We start from the raw sequence: 19,177 nt of genomic DNA, 5'->3' as shown, positions 1-19,177 counted from the left end.
GTGATTCTGAATCTTTTTTGGATCAGAGCTCCTTGAGACGATAGCTATGTAGCCTTTTATATAAAGGTGTACACACATATACAGCATGTTCTACATATACTTTCAAATAGTTCCACAGACCAGAAGTTTAAAACCCTTACTCTGCCAAAGAACAAACTTAAACAAAATATCTTCAATTTATAATACATCTAAAAATCTCAAACTTTCATCTATACAGCCAAACACAAAGTTTAAAAATGTTTAACAACAGAAAATCATTCTTCAAGTGCATGGTTCCTTTGTGCTTTATCCCTGTAATAAGGGTTCAATGGGAAAATTATGACAGATAATGTTCTTATCAGTTTGTAACGATGCTTATTAAAGCATTTACAAGGTGCTTGAGTATTTATATCACACATTCTAATTTTGTCTAATCTAATCCAAGATAATCTAATCAAGAACACTTTAACTATATAAAATATTTGTATTTGCTGGTACACGTGACACTTGGATCAAAATTGGTCTTCTCAGTACTTCTTAACCTTGGTTGCATATTAGAATCACGTGAGGAGACTAAATCCACTGATATTTGGCAGAATCACAGACCCTCTTGCAGAAACTTAACATCACCATTACTATTTTAACAGAGAGAAATCCATCTAAAACATCCCCAGGTATAAAAGCAACTGAAATAACTGTGTAAATTCCTGTGTAGAAACTTTTTTTTTCCTGTGTAGAAACCTTTAATAGTCTTAAAATACTATTCCAACCGACTCCGTCAGAAAATTTTTTATAAAGAAATTTTTCCTACAAAATATGGTAGAAATTCTGTAACTGGTTTCCTTAAGTTATTACTGTACTTTCTCCTCTATTTTAATAAAAGTCTTAACAGTGGCTTATAAATGATCCAACATTTTTAAAACGTCCTTTGTACTTCGTATCTGAAAATACTGTGAGTCTAAAAGAAACGCTCTCAAATTCAGAGGAGTTTTGAGAGTAGAGAGTCTCAAGATGGGTCAGAAGAGGGGACATAAGCTATTTTCCGTTTTTCTGCCTTGACTTTTTCACTGCTCTTTTCGACAGCGCTGCGACTAACACACAGGCTCAAGCCATTTAAAACTTCACTTGGTACGCAAGACATTTTGACGTAAAAGAGAGGACTGGGAAGCCCCACTACACAACCGCATTTTCCCCACTCTCTCCTGTCTACTTCCTTCTGTCAAAGCTTCCCCCACCCTGAGTCACTAGCCAAGGGCCTCCTCCGGCGGCTTGGGACCGACGCGCCCTTACCAGTCGTCCCTTATCTGACAGGACGCGCACCGACTGCGCCCCGAAATACTTCAGCAAGTCCTCTTTCTCTTCGGCGGTCAGCTCGGCTGGCAGGTGCCTCACTAGAAGGGTTCGGTCGCCCCGCGGCGGGGAGAGCGAGGCGGAGCTCTGGCATCCTCTTGACATCGGCGGTAGTGGCGGCTCGGGGGCCGCCATTTCCCTCTGAGAAACCGCAACACGGAAGGCGAAAAACGAGCACGCACTAAAAATGCGGTAATCAACAGAAGCTGAAGATAAATGAGTATTTTTCCGCCTCGCGCTAAGGATTCTGGAAACAAGGAAGTACCGCGATAGATGGTCACCTTCTCGCGAGATTTGCGCCCGGGCCGGCCGACGCCTCTTCGGAGACCGGTTCCTCAAATTTAAGGATTAGGTTCCACAGCGATGGGAGAGCAAAGTGATTTTAAATTCCAGGCAGCTGCTGAAGGTATTAAAAACAAAAAAAATGCCATGGAGAAGCGCGAGGATTTAAAAGTTGTCAAAGAAGGAATAAGGGGGCTTCAGCCGCGTGAAGGGAAAGGACGTAAACTCAAGGACAGAAGGAACCACTGCCGCGCTTGTACGAGCGGGTAGCGAGTCTGGGCGTGACGCCCGCGCGGTCGGAGCTGAGCTCTCTGGGTTCTTATTACCCGGCCAATTGCAAAAGGGCATTTGACTGGCTGGCTGGGAAGGAGGAGTTGGTGTGGGATTAAGCGGTGTGTATTTACAGTCTTGGGATGGTAAAACCCAAAGATAGCAAGTTCTTTTTTCAACCTAGTAAGGTGCACGTAGGCCCGAGAACTCACTTTAAGGAACAAAAAGTTAAGAAATATGTTTTTGTTTTCTTGAATCATCGTGCATATAGCAGTATCATAGGCTCAGGCCAGTGTTTATTTCACGGAATTGGCGGGCTCTAGGAAGATATACCCTAATGAATATAAAGAAAGAATATATAGATAAATCGCTAAATAGATAATCTAAACATATTTAATTCTAATAACGACCTTAAAGGATAGGTACTCCTTCCCGTTTTACCTTTGAGGAAACTGATGTAAAATGAAGTTTAAGTCACACAGCTAATAAATGGCAAAACTGAGATTCGACCCTGCTAGTGTGACTGGGCATTGCACTTTAAATCCTGTCTAGTTTCTGAATGGAGTGAGGCAGAGATCATCCCAAGAAGTGAATCAGAAATGTCTCCCCCACTCCATACAATGAGGGCCTTGAGGATTCTAGAGAGAGGTATTGTCTACATTCTGCTACATCCTGTACAGGGGCTGCTACAGTCTGGAGACTAAGGAGCCAATGTCTGCTTTTTATTTGCTACTTAATGAGGTGTTTAGAATATAACAGTAAACATAATATCAAACTTCTGCTTCATGGAGCATTGAGCAGCAGGGGAGGGACAGACTAATAAAAACTGGAAAAAACTGGGAAAACCCAAAATTTTAGGTATGTAGAGTCAGACCTCGATGGCCCTGTATGTTTGGAGTCTTGATTATCCGGAGAATAATGGGGAACTGGCAGATTTTTCTAGTAGGGGTGTGTGTGTGTGAGAGAGAGAGAGAGATTAAATTTTGGATATGAAAATTTCTCTTTGGTTGCAGTGTGAAAAATAGAGTACAAGCCAGAAGACATTTGGGCTACTACAATAGCCCAGGCCAAAAAAAAAAAAAAAAAAAAAATTGCTTGAAATAGTTTGGTAACAGTGGATACAGAGAGAAGAATCTGGAATTGAGATATATTTGGGAAGTAGAATTGATAGACCTGTAGATGAAGAGTAGTTAAGGATAGTTCTGGGTTTTCAGCTTTAGCCCCAAACTGTTCACCATCTAGGTGGATGATGATGATGATGCCATTTATTGAGCATGAGAAGAGGGACTGAAGTATAGCTAGATTAGAGACTTCAGGGAAAGGTGGGAAAGGGAGGAATACATATTAAATTTAAGGTACCTAGTAAATATCCATGTTCCAAGTAGGCAATTGGATATGTAAATTTGGTATTCTAGAGAAATATCAACATAGGATGCACGTACAGCATCAACACATATAATATTTATATCCAAGGGATAAAAGAGAGTGTAGGCAGGGAGAGAGGGTCCCAGTATTGATCCATGGGGCATGCCGATGTTGAGAATTGGAGGACAGAGGAAGAACAAGAATCCTTTCTCTCTTGGCACTTACATTCTAGTAGTAAAGATAGACCAGACTGTAACATGTAGATAAGTAAATAAGTTCCTTTGGAGAGTAATATGTGCTTTGGTTGGGGAGGGGGGGATAGAGACAGGGTAGAGGGATAAACTGTTATTGGGGAAGGCATGCTACTTTAAACCCTATCCTTTGTAGGCTTTTGTCCATGCCTTTTACCATTAGTAAAATGATCAGCATATAATAGACATATAAATATATGTTCAATGAATGAATGTGGGAATGGATTAACTTTAATATTTACAAATGCCTCTTTTGGTCAAGAACTGCTTCACAGGTCATCAAGATAAATTTAATCGTCCTTATCTATTATAATGAGATATCACAACTCTTTGGGATAGTAAAGGGACAGAATTTTATTGTCTCTCCACTTAATTATTTTTAGTTGTACTGACTTAAATCTGTCTTATCCTTCTCTTGCCAATAGCTCAGGCAGATTTCATAATTTCTTAGTCACTTTCAGTTAATAGTCCCAGTGCGCTCAAAATGTCAACTCTAAATTACATTCAGGCCTCACTTTTTACCCTCTTCTCGTATCAGCCTACACCTAAGAGATAGGAGGAAGATGAGAATTTGCTTTCATCTCTCCCACATTTGAATAGAAGTGGGTGTGATCTGCTCTGTGTTGCACAGTTCTCATTTTCTTTTCTTGGGATATCACAGAGGTTCCCAAACTTTTTGGGACAATTTTATTGTCTCAATAGTTTTTGTTAACAGCATCCATTGGTGCCTTCTTGCTTCCCGTTCCACCTAGATTTTCAAGAGACATTTGTTCTCTATCAAAGCAACAGGAGAAAAAAAACAGCTTTGCAAAGATTTTTAAATTAAAAAATATTTCAAGCTGGTGATTTATGTAGTGTCTGGCAGATAATTAGTTTTGCTATTTCCCTTAAATATTTAAAATCCATAGCAGGGTCATCTGGTTCAGTCTTGATCTTGGGGTCATGAGTTCAAGTCCCACATTGGATGTGGGGATTACCAAATAAATAAATAAATAAATAAATAAATAAATAAATGCTTAAAATATTCCATAGCACCTCTGTGAGGTAGCTGGGGCACCGGGGACACCTCAGCACACAGTTTGAGAACTGTGGCTCTAACCACTTTTTGGTTTTGATTTTCTTCATTGAAGGGTAGGAGGAGGGAAAGTTAGAGGTTGGGAGCTAACCTCATTGACCAAATGTTGGTTCTTTATCTCACTCTGATTCTCTCTGGTTCTGTCTGTCTGTTGATGGGAGCCTCTGCTAATGTGGGTTTTTAGGAGCTTTAATTCATCAGTTCTCCCTCTGTCAGTACCTTTTCAGACAAGAGTAGCTTCCCCCCCACCATTGGCCTTTACTTTGGTTTACATCTCTAGTTTACCTCACTTAGCCATGTGTCTATTTGGGCATTCCTTTCAATTTCCAACCTCCCTATTTTTTTTCATGAAGCCAGAAAAACTCCTGGAGCCTATTTCTACTATTTCTGGAAGGCCTTAGAGAACTAACTTGAGAAAAGAATGAGATAAGAATTTACTCTTTTTTTTTTTTCTGTTGTGTTTTGTTTTGTTTTTGTTTTTTTTACCTAAGATACAATTGACATAGAACATTGTATTAGTTTCAGGCATACAACTTAATGATATGTTTGTATACATTACAAAATGTTCACCACCATAAGTCTAGTTTACATCCAACATCTTAACATAGTTTCAATTTTTTTCCCTTATGATGAAAACTTTTGAGATCTACTCCCTTAGCAACTTTCAAATATGTAACAGTATTATTAACTATAGTCACCACGTTGAACATTACATCCCCAGGATTTATTTATTTTATTACTAGAGGTTTGTATCTTTTGACACCCTTCACCAGTTTCTCCATCTTCCATTCCTGCCTCTGGCAACCACCAATCTATTCTTTGTATCTATGAGCCTGGTTTTGTTTTGTTTTGTTTTTGAGTCCCCATGTAAGTGAGATCAGATGGCATTTGTCTTTGTCTGACTTACTTCGCTGAGCAAAATGCCCTTGAGATCCATCCATTTTGCCACAAATGGCAAGATTTCTTTCATTTTTATTTCTGAAAAACATTTCAGAATCTTTCATTGTGTATCACATTTTCTTCATTCATTCATTCATTCATTCATTCAGGGATACATAGGTTATTTAGCCTATATCTTGGCTATTATAAATAATGCTGCAGTAGATGTGGGAATATATGTATCTTTTTGAGTTAGTGTTCTTCAGCTAAGTACCCAGAAGTGGAATTGCTGGATCATATGGTAGTTCTATATTTAATTTTTTAAGGAGCCCCCATACTGTTTTCCGTAGGGGCTGCACCAGTATTCATTTTTGCCAACAGTGCACAGGGGTTCCCTTTTCTCCACGTCCTTGCCAATACTTGTTGGTTAGTTAGTTAGTTAGTTATTGATAATAGCCATTCTCTAAGGCATGAGTTGATATTTCATCGTGGTTTTGATTTGCATTTCCTTGAAGATTAGTTATGTTGAGCATCTTTTTGTGTATCTGTTATCCATCAGTAGGTCTTCTTTGGAAAAATGTCTACTTAGATTTTCTGCTCTTTTTTAATTGGATTATTATTGTATATTTTTGTGCTATTCAGTTCTATGAATTCTTTCCCTAATTTTTTGCTAAAAGCATTCTCTTCCTTCACAGCCAAACTTCTAGATAGACTATGTGGGAAGTAAAGACAAAAGAAACATTAAATTTCCTTACTACTAGGCCCATTAACTAGCCCTTGAAACAGGCTGACATTCCTCTAGGAACTCAGTTGCCTACATGTTAATACTTTGCTAAGGTCAAAAGGCAATCTTAGCCCAACCCCCTGAATCCTATAAGTCTACTTTAACATATAAAAATACTTTCGGAGGGGCACCTGGGTGGCTCAGTCGGTTAGCATCTACCTTCCTCTCACGTCATGATCTCAGAGTCCTGGGATCGAGCCCCCTATTGGGCTCCATGCTCAGCCCTCTGCTCCTGAGATGTCTCTCTCTCTCTCTCTCAAATAAGTAAAAAATATATTAAAAAAACAAACAAACAACCTTTGCAAACTTCCTGTATCTCTACCTCCCAAGATATATGTTAGAAGTCATCCCCTAAGCATATGACCCGTGGATGTACATCTGAAGGGTCTCATGACTAAGGTTTTATTAGACAATAATAAATGACCTTTTCTAACAATAGCTAGTCCCGTCAAGGTCCTGGAAACCTTGCTTCCAAAATTCCTTAGAGACTTTCGCTCTCCTTAATCACCTTCCAACTTAAAAGTATGTAATCAGCCACTCCTCATGAACCCAATGCATTTCTTTCTGCCCACAGGTTGTCCTGTCTCTGTGCTTTAAATAAAACCACCTTATTGCACCAAAGACATCTCAAGAATTATTTCTTGGCTCTTGGCTCAGAACCTCAACATCTTTGCTACATCAAGAGACATTAGTTATCCTTATTTCTTTACCTTGTACTCACTCCAAAATGCACTACTATCTGGCTCCTGATCCCATCAGTCCATAAAGTAATTCTTGGTAGGGTCAACAGTTACCTCCAAATTGCTAAATCCAGTAGACTTTTTCGGTTCTCATTTTAACTTTTCAGCAGCACTTGAGACATTTGACCACATTCTTTTTGAAACATCTCCCCTTGGTTTACAAAGCATACCATTTCTCTTATTGTTCTAGCTCACTTTCTTTCTGGCCAGACTCTAGTAAATTTTCAACTTCATTTTTTCTCCTTTGTCCCCTAACTTTGAACCTTCTTTCCATCTTTACTTTTAAATGATAACCTTGTTTCTTATTCTCATTGAAAAAAAATTGAAGACTTCCATACCCATCAATCATACTTGCATTTGTGCTCCTTAGTTAAGGCAATCTCTTACTTCAGAGGTAGATCCCCTGCCTTCTCGAGTACCCCCCTGAATCATTCTCATTCAGTATATATGCTATTATCATTTTGATTCTTAGAAAAGCAAAGCAAATGATGTGGAGAATAAAGGCAAAAGAAATACAGAAAAAAAAAAAATTCAACTTCCTTGCATCTTACAGCCCATTGACAAGTACTTGGGACAAGCAGAGTGACCTTCCTCCAGAAAATCAATTGCCTCCATGTTAATACTTTGCTAGAGGCAAAAGGCAACCTTAGCTTAACAATAGCCCAACCTCCAGGACCTAAAAGTCTTATTTAACATATAAAAATCCCTTTGGAAACTTCCTTTATCTCTACCCCCATAATGAGAGAGCAAAGGGAAACTGAGGGCATAGATAGCACAAGCTAACACCCAGCAACACCCCCCCCCCCCATATGTGTAACATTCCTCAGGCACTCCCGGCTGCCCTAGAACAAAGAAAGGAAAAAACAAATGGTTAACTGATAGAGATGACAGTCATACAGGACATGTTTGCAACTGTTTTAAGATTTACAAGAAAAAAGCAATCTCCAAAACCTATAGACTCAATTTTCTGGAGCTCTAACATCACCCTCCTCTCCATAGTATAACAAATCTTATATAATCAGTGACTCCTACAACACCAGTGCAGCTCTTTCTGCCTATGGGTCATGTCCCCCTACTATAATAAAAACACCTTTTTGCACCAACGACATCTTAAGAATTTTTTCTTGGCCTTCAGCTCTCAACCCCACCACTCCAAACCATATCACATGCAAGATGTAATCATCCTCCAAACATATGGCCCACTGATATGTATCTGAAGGGTCTCATGACTAAGGTTTTACTAGACAGTAATAAAGACCCCCTCAAGGTCCTGGAAACCTTGCTTCCAATTACTTAGGGACTGATACTATCCTTAACGCCCTCCCAATCTGAAAGTATATAATCTGTCACTCCTTCACAATTGCAGTGCAGCTCTTTCTGCCCATGGGTGCTGTCCCGTGTTTTAATAAAACCACATTTTTTTGTGCCAAAGACATCTCAATTCTTTCTTGACCATTTGCTCACAAACCCCAACATTTCACATCAGCAAATATACAAATTAAAAAAACAAAACAACCCCCTCAAACAAAACCTTTTGTTTCCACTTCCCTCTCCAGCTACCACTGCATCTCTTTCTGTTTATAGCAAAACTCCCAGAAATAATGGTTTATATTTGTTGTCTCTACTCTTTTTTTCTCCCATATTTTCTTAGTTTTGTCTAAAAAACCGCAGGTCCAAAATGGCATCACTGGGCCAAGTCACCAAAACAAGGCTTAATACATAACCTAATTATAGTTTCAACCTCCCCCAGACATATAATCTTAACTGGTCAGTCAGGAATTTTCTGTTATGTATCACTGAGGTAATCTGTCAGATGGGTCCTTTCCAGCCCCCAAAGGAAGATGAGGTAATCCACCTAATAAGACCTCCTACCATTCTGCATAAGGGAAGATGACCTTGCCTGGGACAATCCATCCTTCCTTTTTTCTTTCTTTCCTTCCTCGCTCTCTCCCTCTTTCTTTCTTTCTTTCTTTCTTTCTTTCTTTCTTTCTTTCTTTCTTTCTTTCTTTCTCTCTCTCTCTCTCTCTCTCTCTTTCTTTCTTTCTTTCTTTCATTCTTTCTTCGTAACTTCTTGCTCCACCCTCCTTCCTATGAAAACCTTTTATTTTGTACAACTCCTTGGAGCTGCCCTCCCTACTAGATGGGATGCTACATGATTCATGAAATCACTTACTAAAACCAATTAGATCTTCAAGTTTAATCAGTTGAATTTTTGTTCTTTAACAGATTTGATGGCAGCAGTGGGACCCAAAGCAAAACTCCATCAACATTCAGGGACAATGAGAAACACAAGCATGGTGCCCTGTGAACCCTTTCAAATTCACTGTCTTTCTCGCTGTTTTCAAAGGCCATTGGTGAGTTCCTCTCAGTTTGAGCTCTGTGCTCTGCATTTGAGCTTCAGATCTAATTGGCTTTTTTGTCCAGGATTAACAGGTCACTCTAGACTAAGAGGAAGCACTAACAGATTATCAGTCAGCCCTCAGTTCAGGCCATGATTCCATATCGGAATCCCTTCCCTAGTTTCCGTCTGTAGTCCCCGTTTACTGGGGTTTGATGGTTTAGTCCATGTTGGATTAGCCAGACCTGGACTGGGTTAGCCTTAAGAACCAGACTGAGTTCAGGATCAGACTGGATCTGATTTAAGAACCAGAATGGGTCTGGGATTGGATTGGTCTGATTTGAGCTAGACTGCGTTTAGTGTGAGGCCTTGGTGTTTTAAATAAGAACTGGTTGCTAATGGGGAATCTTGGAAGCCAGAAGTAAAGCTACAAACATTGGTGGGCATGGATTGAGCATTTAAAGGGTTTGCCACCTCAGGAAGACTCCCATGATAGGATAAGTTGGTTATGGAATGGGTTAAACTGACACTAGGTCACTTGCCAACTTCAAGAAAATTTCCATGCAATGAGGTACACTGTAAAACACCCCACAAATACCAATCCTATGGCATATCCCTCTTAGATATTAGTTTGCCTCTCAGGAACCTAGCCAAAAGGCCTAGTTGAAAGAAATAGGATTCTTTATATCTAGAGAGTTGAGCACACTACCTCTGGTACACCTGCTTATTTTGTGTCTAAGAACTATAGTCCTGGTAGTTGGAGTTATATCTAGCAAGATGGAACAATTTTACTAAAAACAACCTGGAATTACAACGGCCATTATGGGGAATGTACAATTAGATAAGATCATTTAAGAACACTTGTAATTAACGGTTCCCTAATTAAATAGAATGGGATACTTATTTTAATTTACATGAAGAAGTCTCCAAAAATTTTTGAACTTCCAAAGTCATTTCAGTGGAAGATTCATTGCAAAAGGCTAATGAAAAATTAAAGAGAGAAAAGGTACTAAAAGATTATAAGACTTGTATCCATACTGAAGAAAATATTAAACAGTTGCCTTTTACATTAAGACCCCTCAATGCTACAGGTAGTCATTTTCAGTATCTTTCACTCTTTAGTCAAAGACCAAACTAAGTGCTATAGTTAAGAATTTTTAAACCCAGGGAGGATCCTCAAAAGTTTTTGTAAATAGATTGCCTCCTGAGCCCATTCAAGAGAGGAAAATAAAGTTTCACATTGTCCCTCTCTTTCCAAATCCAGACCAATTGGTTATTGATTCTTTCTCTCCCAGGATAGCTATTTCCTTTTTATCTACATTTCACATCCTAAGAATTTGACTTGACTTTTTACCTGCATAGAGTGTGCAGGTTGTTGGTTCTTTCTTTAGTTATCTTTGGGGGTAACTCTAGATCTTGTGAAAATGCCTTTATACCTTGAGGACACCTATAGGTCTATGAGGTTGTTTAAAACTCAGAAATATTTATTGTTTGTCCAGGCTGAAACCTGACAAGATATTTAAAAGGACTTAACTCTATGATAAGAAATTTGGCTAAAGTGGAAGCTGATATTCAGAGCCATATAGGAAAATTTTTAGGCATTCTCCCATAGGCCAAATATAACCAAAAGGAAAGAAAAATTTTAATGTAGGTGGATGGGTACATCAGTCCTTTGGTATCATTGGCAGCCACTAACCTAATTGAGGAATTTAAAACAGGTGTCCTTGTTTTACAAACCTAGTCTTTACAGGAACAACAGCATGGTTACAGAAACAATTCAGAGTCCACTAATCCTTTTTACCTATTCCCAAACCTCCCTTATTTATCTTAAAAGGCTTGTAAGTAAAACTTGTTAAAACTCTGGTCTCAAGGGAACAAACATCCTAGGAACATCTTGCTTTATTTTTTTCCTTTGAATTATAAATATTGTACCCAGGGCGTTTTCCAGAACTTTTATCTAGACCATCTTTTTCAAAAGCAAATTTTGGAGAAGTAATTCTTATCAAGAAAAAAACACGAACAGAAAGATTATTTAGAACTTGATTTGTTACGGATAAATAACAAATCTTAAGTGTCTTCTCCACAAATATTACAAAAAACTTTAGCCATCTAGACAGGTAACTTTAGCTTATTCCATTTACCAGAAAAACAAACCTAGATCCATCTTTTATAACTAGTGAATTTTGCACCAATTTCGTGGCGGTAATTTTAAAACAGAACCTATAAGGCCTCTGTTGCATCTGAACATACAGTTCATGTGTATCTATATGTATGTCGTAGATGTGTGGTATTTTCTACCTCCAGATGGTATTGCCAAAACTAATTTGTAAAAGCTCTGCTGAATTGGCTTAAACAAACAAGCATTTTACGTACATTAATATTCATAAAAATTCTCAGAAATACAATAGAAAGTAACCCAAATGTTTTTGCAACTTCTCGTGATCGGAGATAATCTTCAGTAAATTAAAGTTAGTTTAATGAGTTCATTGGTTTAATTAAAGCACGTCTTTAGAGTTATCAACATTGAATATAATTCTCATAAACAATCTTTATTCTACTAGTTAAATTTATTTACTAATTAAATTCATGTAATATCATTTGCAATTTGTCAGCAAAACTAATTTAGAATTACGGTTGACTTTGTCTGGTGTCTCAAAGTTTTTGTGCATAATCTAAACATAATTGTTAAGAACAAGTAGATTGAATAGATAAAATTTTAGGTAAATTTTTAAAATAGTTTCCCCAAGTCTTGGTAACTTGAAACTGTAAAATTTTGCTAAGTGATGAGTTAAGTTAAATTTATTAAATATCAGGATCATTTCCTAATAAAATAATAATGAAACATTAATTACTGAGAATAGGTTTATCTATTTTTGGCTTCCTATTACAGAGAAACTAAAAGATATTTGGATGTGTTAGTGCTACATTGGAAAAGGGACATGCTTCTAGCAATTATAAAATGTATTCATAAATTTGCCAATCTAAAGAATGCTGGTGTTAACAGGGTTGCAGGTTTCTTGTCTCATAGAGTCAGAGAAATAATCTCGTAGACACAAAAGGGTGAAGTGATAGTTTATTAAGTTAAGGTGAGAACCCAAAGAAAGCCCTCTAGAATGAGAGGGGTCCTGACTGGGTTGCCATTGAGGCTTTTGTGGTCAGTCTTTTATACAAAACTGATCAGGGAACTTAAATCTTCTTGATGTCACCACTGATAGTACCATGATTACTTCTTTGAATATATCATCTGTGATGTTTAAGACAAATGAGGTGGTCTGGTTATGTTCCCTTATCTCTGCTTTCCTTACACCTCAGCATTTCTGGGATTTTTGTGAGCTTGATCACATACCCTCCTACTTGTCTTTCCCTACCTAGCCCTGCCTGTCCCTTACTCACTGGTAAAACAGTTCATAATTGCTTACTTCTAGTCTTCACTAGATATTAAGGAATCCTAAGGGTTAAGAATTCTAATTAATGTATGTAATGAAAACTACTAGAAATAATAAGGGAAACATGTCCTTATACCAAGAAGTAGGATGTGTTTTCAATAAAAGAAGATATGAGAAATTGAGATGCATTTTTTGTTGAAGGAAAAGAAAGCAATTTTGTCCTAAAATGAGACTGGTTTTCTAAAGAGGAAAAACAGACAGGAGCACCTGGGTGGCTCAGTCAGTTAAGTGTCTGGCTCTTGATTTTGGCTTAGGTCAAGATCTCATCAGGGTCCTAGGATTGAGCCCCGGTCCAAAGTTGTTGGACTTTTGGTCAGCTTTTGATAACAGATTATGAAAGTTTCTTTACCTTTTAAGTGATCTGCCTAGAAAACAAAGATTTTGTGTTTTATAAAAATAATTTCCTGTGTCTACTGTCTTTATTAGGTCTTTGGTTACCTAGGAAAACTTGAGTCTTCTTAATATTAAAAAAGCTAAATTTTACTAATAGATGATTATTAAGTTTCATAATAATCTGTGATTCTATTCAGGCAAGCATTTAATTTTTTTTTGGTAAGATTTTATTTATTTATTTGTTAGAGAGCTCACAAGCAGGGGGAGTGGCAGGGAAAGGGAAAAGCAGGCTCCCTTCGGAGCAAGGAGCTGCATTTTGGACTTGATCCCAGAACCCTGGGATCATGGCCTGAGCTGAAGGCAGGTGCTCAACCAACTGAGCCACCCAGGTGTCTCCGGGCAAGCACTTTAAAGTTTTTTGTCTGTGTGTAATTTTGACAAACTTCTCAAAATCAAATTCTAAATGAAGTCTTTTTGTCCTAGAAGAAACTCGAATTTTTTCAGAAGTTTCCCTTAACATTCCAAAGGATTTGTTAAACTAATTAGACTTATTTGATATGTTAAATTATATGGGAAGCATTGTCAAATAAGAACTATACCTTCCTTACGTTGTATTTGTATAGGTATATAAGAGTTCCAGAAATCATGTGAACTTCCTAGACATACATGTCCTGGTATAACTTTATCACTTTATATTATTCTTTTACCTTCTGAAGTTGCTCTCATCAAAATTGAATCTCATACTAAAAGGACTAAACCTGAGTATCAGGAAGATGCTTTAGCTGACCTTCATGCAAAGGCAGCAGAAACAGAATCTGTAGATTGTGGTATATGTGGATGAAGTCTATTCTGCTTCTGCAGAAAAGACCCTTTGGTGCCAGACTTTTGCCATCTGATGTCCTTGCCACATGGCAACAGCCTGCTTCTAAATCAAAGAAGCAATAATTATAAATTAAATGAATAGTTAGAGCTACGGAAAACCCAAGATGGCTACGCAGTTCTTTCTGGCTCCCTGGCAAGCCTCACTTTTTTGGTGGTTTACATTCCTTCACGTAATCTGGTGCATTCAAGATGACTCAAATTATTAATGGACATTGATGGGAAAAATTTTATAAAATTGCAAAAATAGTCAAACAATAATGTCTTACTCGTCATGTTCATAATCCTGGAGAAACTGTTTTGTTCTGTTTTTTCAAGAGGCTTCACAGCTCCCTCTGGACCCTTTGAACACCTGCAGTTGGACTTCATTCACCTGTCACTTAGTATGTGTTATCACTATGTTCTTATTCTTATATGTGTGTTTTTTGGATGGATTGATCTTTCCCTTACTACAAGACTGATGTCCTCATAGTGGCAAAAAACTGTTAGAAAATGTGTTTTCTATTTGGTATATTTTCATGATCTCCAGTGATCAAGACACCTCTGCTTCACTGGGAAAATCTTATAAGCCTTAATGAAAGCCTTGAAAACTTTTTAGAATTATCACTCTCCCTATCTCTTCATCAGACAAGTTTAAGAGAACTAATGGGATCCTCAAACTAAGCGTTTCTAAATTTGCCAAAACTATTGAACTTCCCCGTTCTAAGGTATTGCCCTTGGTCTTACTGACTGCTAGAATTTCCCCCTTTGGGCAGTATAACCTTAAACCATGTGAGATAGTCATAAGCAGATCACTGTCTATTGGTGTACAGCCTTCTGCTGATCCCTTGTTGTCTCATACTAGTATGACCAACTACTGTAAGTCTCTCATATCTTATGCTCAAGCCTGTCAACAGGTTATAGAAGCCTTTCTGGATCCCAATTCAAAGGATCCTGTTGGTCACCGTGGAAAGCTTGGTGACTGGGTATTCTGGAAACATCACCAGAGGAAGACAGTTCTTGAGCTCAGTTGGAAGGGACCTTACCAAGGTTTTCTGACTGCTGACACTATTGCAAAACTAGAAGACACTGGAGATTTCAGAATCAAATTGACAAGGAAGAGAAGTAGCAGACATTGAAGTAAACTGATTAAGCCCAAGACAATGGGTCAACTTCATACTTTAACTAAACATGAAACCCTTTCACCTTGTTTGCTTTTCCTTTACTTTGGCATTGCCTAGAAAGATAATGCCGTCATCTGTATCTCTCAGGCCATTGCTAAGAGGGGGTAATCTAGAATTTATTTCAGGCTAGGAGAAAATCTAACTGTGCCCTTAACTTTTCACAAGCAAAATAAAAGATCTCATTGGTTGACTTCCCTGAATTTACATTGTTGTGTTAGAAAGGACCTACTAAGGAGGCTTTCATAATTTAGGATTCACTCCTTATAGCAGGTCCCTATTTCCCTGGTTAGGGATAAATGTAAATGAGGCTCTGACCAAGACCTTCTCCTTAATTCTTAATTATTGAAGAATCTGCTGCTGAAGTAATAGTGGCCCTACAAAGATCCTTAGACTCTCTGGCCAAAGTTCTTGATAGTAGAATAGCCCTTAATTATTTTTTATCTGAGCAAGGCGGTGTCTGTGTTGTGGCCAACACCACTTGCTGTACCTGGACTAACTCTTCTGGGGAAATTAAAACTCAATTATATAAAATCATGGGGGGAGCCACTTGGCTTAAAAAGTTCACTTTAGGTGGGGTGCCTGGGTGGCTCAGTCAGTTGAGTGTTTGACTCTTGGTTTCAGCTCAGGTCATGATCTCAGGGTCATGAGATTGAGCCCCATCAGGCTCTGTGCTCATTGCGAAGTCTGCTTGTCCCTCTCCCTCTGCTCCTCCCCCTGCTCTCTCTCTTTCTAAAATAAATAAAATCTTTAAAAAAAAAAGTTCACTTTAGGGGAGTCTTTCTTTTACTAAATTTTGTTTTATGTTTACGAATTTATGAATTATATTTATGTCTTAGGGACTATGGCTTTGTAGTACCCTACAAACATTGGGAATTACTCTGTTTATAATTTCCCTGGCACATTGTATCCTCTCAAAAACTGAAAAGTATATTTGCAGCTGCTAACTACCAAGCAGATGATCTCCCTGTACTGGAACCTCAGAGGAGAAGCCAAGAAAATGACTGACTTAAAGAGTGTGAACCTGAAGCGGTGACCTGTGAATATCACAGAGGTTAAGCATGACTTATAGATACCACACAAAGGAAAAACACAAACTGCAAGAATTTTAGAGCAATAGCTGAGAGTAGTGTTGATGCCTTAAATTCTGACCATATCTCTCAGTTAAGCTGAAAGTCTGATCAAAAGTGGGAAATAGTGAGAAGAAAACCAGAGGCCCAAAATGGCTTCACTTAGAAAAAGTCACCAAACCAGAGCTTAATGTATAATCTACTTGCAGATTTTTTTTTTTTTTTAAGATTTTATTTACTTATTTGAGAGAGAGTTTGAGAGTTCGAGAGCACAATAGTGGGGAGGGGCAGAGGGACAAGCAGACTCCACCCTGAGCAGGGAGCTGGATGCAAGGCTCAGTCCCAGGACCCTAAGATCATGAACCGAGCCAAAGTCAAACCAACTGAGCCACCCAGGTCCCTAATCTACTTGCAGTTTTAACCTGCTCCAGAAATGTAGTCTTAACCAGTCAGGAATTTTCTGTTAAGCACCAATTAGGTAGTCTGTCACGTGGGCCTTCTCTGTCCCCCACCAAAGGAAGATGAGGTAATCTGCCTAAAATCCCCTAAGGGAAGGTAACTTTGCCTGGAACAGTCCTTTCTTTTGTTTTCCTAATAACTTTCTGCTCCACCCTCCTACCTATAAAAACCTCCTACTTGCTGAATGGGATGCTGCCTGATTCAGGAGTCACTTCATAAGGCCTATTAGATCTTCAAATTTACTCCATTGAATTTTTGTTCTTTAACAGTTTATTCCAATCAAGTTAGCAAACCCACTATTCTACTGAAATTGCCCTTTTAAAGGTCACTTGCTAAATCCAATGGTTATTTCTCCACATTGCTAAATCCAGTGGTTATTTCTCAGATCTTATCCTATTTATCTATCAATATTACTAAACACAGTTGTTTACTCTCTGCTGTAAAAACAACCAAAACAAAAAACACAACTCCAAAACTAAGCTCCCTTCATTTGACATTCCGGGTACCACACTTTCCATGTTTTCCCTCAATCATTCTGGTCACTCTCTTCGTTTCTTTTGCTGGTTCCTCATCTTGACCTCCAAATGTAGGAATTTCTCAGGGTTCAATCTTTTATTCTCACTCTACTCATTCTATAGATAATCTCAACAAGTTTCATGGCTTTAAAAACCATCCATATATTGATGACTCCTAATTTATATCTCCAGCCTTTACCTCTTCCCTGTATGCTTCAAAACCATAAACCTAAGTGCTTACTTTGACATCTCCTCCATGTTGTATAATAATCACCTCAATCATAACATGTATAAAACTGAGCTCTTGATATTCTTTAAATCTCTTAAGTTTTTTTCTATCTCAATTACTTTTGATTTCTCTTTATCTTTTAACTCCTGTGACTTTCCATTTAGCAAATCCTCATTTTATCCTCATTTTACCTTAAAAATATATAAAAAATTGGACCACTTTTCTCTATCCCCACTGTTACCACCTTGTCAAAGCCACCATGAACTTTCTGAAATTGCAATAGCCTCCTGGCCATTCTACTTTTGTCCTTGTCCCCGGGCAGACACAATAAGGCTCAACAATTATTCCGAGTGTTCTCTATTTACCAACTCCCTTGTTCTTAGGTGGGACTATATAATTCATTCTGGTCAACGACCTGTTACTGAAAGCAACGTGTCAATTCCAGACTATAGCATGGAAGCATAGATGTGAAAGCAGTGATGATGGAGGCCACACATTGAGATTATAGAGATAAGGCAAACAAGACAGACAGGTAAACATAACAAAAAATACGTAGTCACCATATCAATAACAACTGCCTTACGAAATTTCTGGAATCCCACCAAACTTTGCATAATTAAGAAATAACTTTTATTATGTTAAATGCATTGATAGTTTAGGGTTATTTTTTTTAACCATATCAAAACTAATTCTAATAATACACTCAGATGGTTCATTTTATGTATCAACTTGACTGGCCACAGGGTGCCCAGATTAAACATTATTTCTTTGTCTCTGAGGGTGGTTTTAGATGAGATTAGCACTTGATTTGGTGGACTCAGTAAGGTAGCTTGCCTAGTCCTGTACAGGTAGACCTTTGAGGTCCTGAATAGAACAAAAGGTGGATGATGGAAGAGTCCACCCCTTTTTTCTTACCTCACTGTTGAGTTGAAATATTTCAGCTCTAGCCTTTACTGGGATTTATACCATCAGCTCCCCTGGTTCTCAAGCTTTTGGATTTGGACTAATTTACACCATCAGCTTTCCTGGATCTCCAGTTGACAGAAGGAAAACCATGGGACTTTTCAGCCTCCATAATCACAGGAGCCAATTCCTCAAAATTAGTATCTATCTTCTCTATGAATATATAATTTTTATTTATTATAAGATTTTAAAATTTACTTTATATGCATATAGAAGAACCTATAGTATATATTAGTCTTATAATAAGAATATATTTTGGGTGGGGAAGATGGCAGCAGGGTAGGAGGAGCCAAGGCTGGCCTTGTCTCACAAATACAACTGGATAACTACTAAATCATCCTAAGTACCCCAGAAATTGATCTGAAGATTGGCAGAACAAACTGCACAACTAAAGGTAGAAATGAGGCCACATTGAAGAAGGTAGAAAGTGTAGAGATGTGGCTTGGGAGAGAAATGGATCATGGCCACTGTGATGGGAAGGAGCCATGGTTGCAGAGAAGGTTGAGAGAGAGACTAACACTCAGGAACACATGGGGAAATGAAACCCTATAGCAACTGGCTTGGAAAGCAAGAGAGCCTGAATTTGTAAGTTCTGTAACCAGCGGGGCTTAAAGCCTGGAGTTTTAAAGGTCAGCATGCTTGGTTCTGGGAGAGCTTGGAGGACATTGGGGCTTATTTTGCAGAGGGGGCCCACAAACAGTCCACTGACCTACAGCATAGAAACAGCCATCTGAAGTGTGCCTGTGGCACAGAGTGGGGAGGTTAGTTGCTTATCTTGGAGCATTTCCTAGAGAGGCAGCATTAACAAAG

The 19,177-nt window shown here is 38.3% G+C and overlaps 1 protein-coding gene and 1 long non-coding RNA gene across 14 annotated transcripts in view; one reads left to right on the top strand and one right to left on the bottom strand.

Moving 5' to 3' along the window:
* RNPC3 (RNA binding region (RNP1, RRM) containing 3) overlaps positions 1 to 1,464 on the bottom strand; it is an 84,693-nt gene extending 83,229 nt beyond the window's left edge. For all 13 annotated transcript variants that reach the window (XR_015726375.1, XR_015726379.1, XR_015726380.1 and 10 more), the window contains exon 1: positions 1,270 to 1,464. Coding sequence is in view for 4 of the 13 variants with exons in the window: in XM_087866139.1 (XP_087722265.1) it covers positions 1,270 to 1,464 (195 nt within the window). In the remaining 9 variants the exon portion in view is untranslated. The remainder of the gene's footprint in view (positions 1 to 1,269) is intronic.
* Positions 1,465 to 1,632: 168 nt separating this feature from the next.
* The window catches only part of LOC148109193 (uncharacterized), a 99,580-nt gene continuing 82,035 nt past the window's right edge, over positions 1,633 to 19,177 (top strand). The window contains exons 1-2 of the long non-coding RNA XR_015726383.1: positions 1,633 to 1,735; positions 9,202 to 9,329. This is a non-coding gene — a long non-coding RNA (uncharacterized LOC148109193). The remainder of the gene's footprint in view (positions 1,736 to 9,201; positions 9,330 to 19,177) is intronic.

The sequence above is a fragment of the Ursus americanus genome, chromosome 12 (genome assembly GCF_024610735.1).
Source record: "Ursus americanus isolate L20-20 chromosome 12, mUrsAme1.1.p, whole genome shotgun sequence".
Taxonomy (NCBI): Eukaryota; Metazoa; Chordata; class Mammalia; order Carnivora; family Ursidae; genus Ursus; species Ursus americanus.
This window is presented reverse-complemented; position numbering and strand designations above follow the sequence as displayed.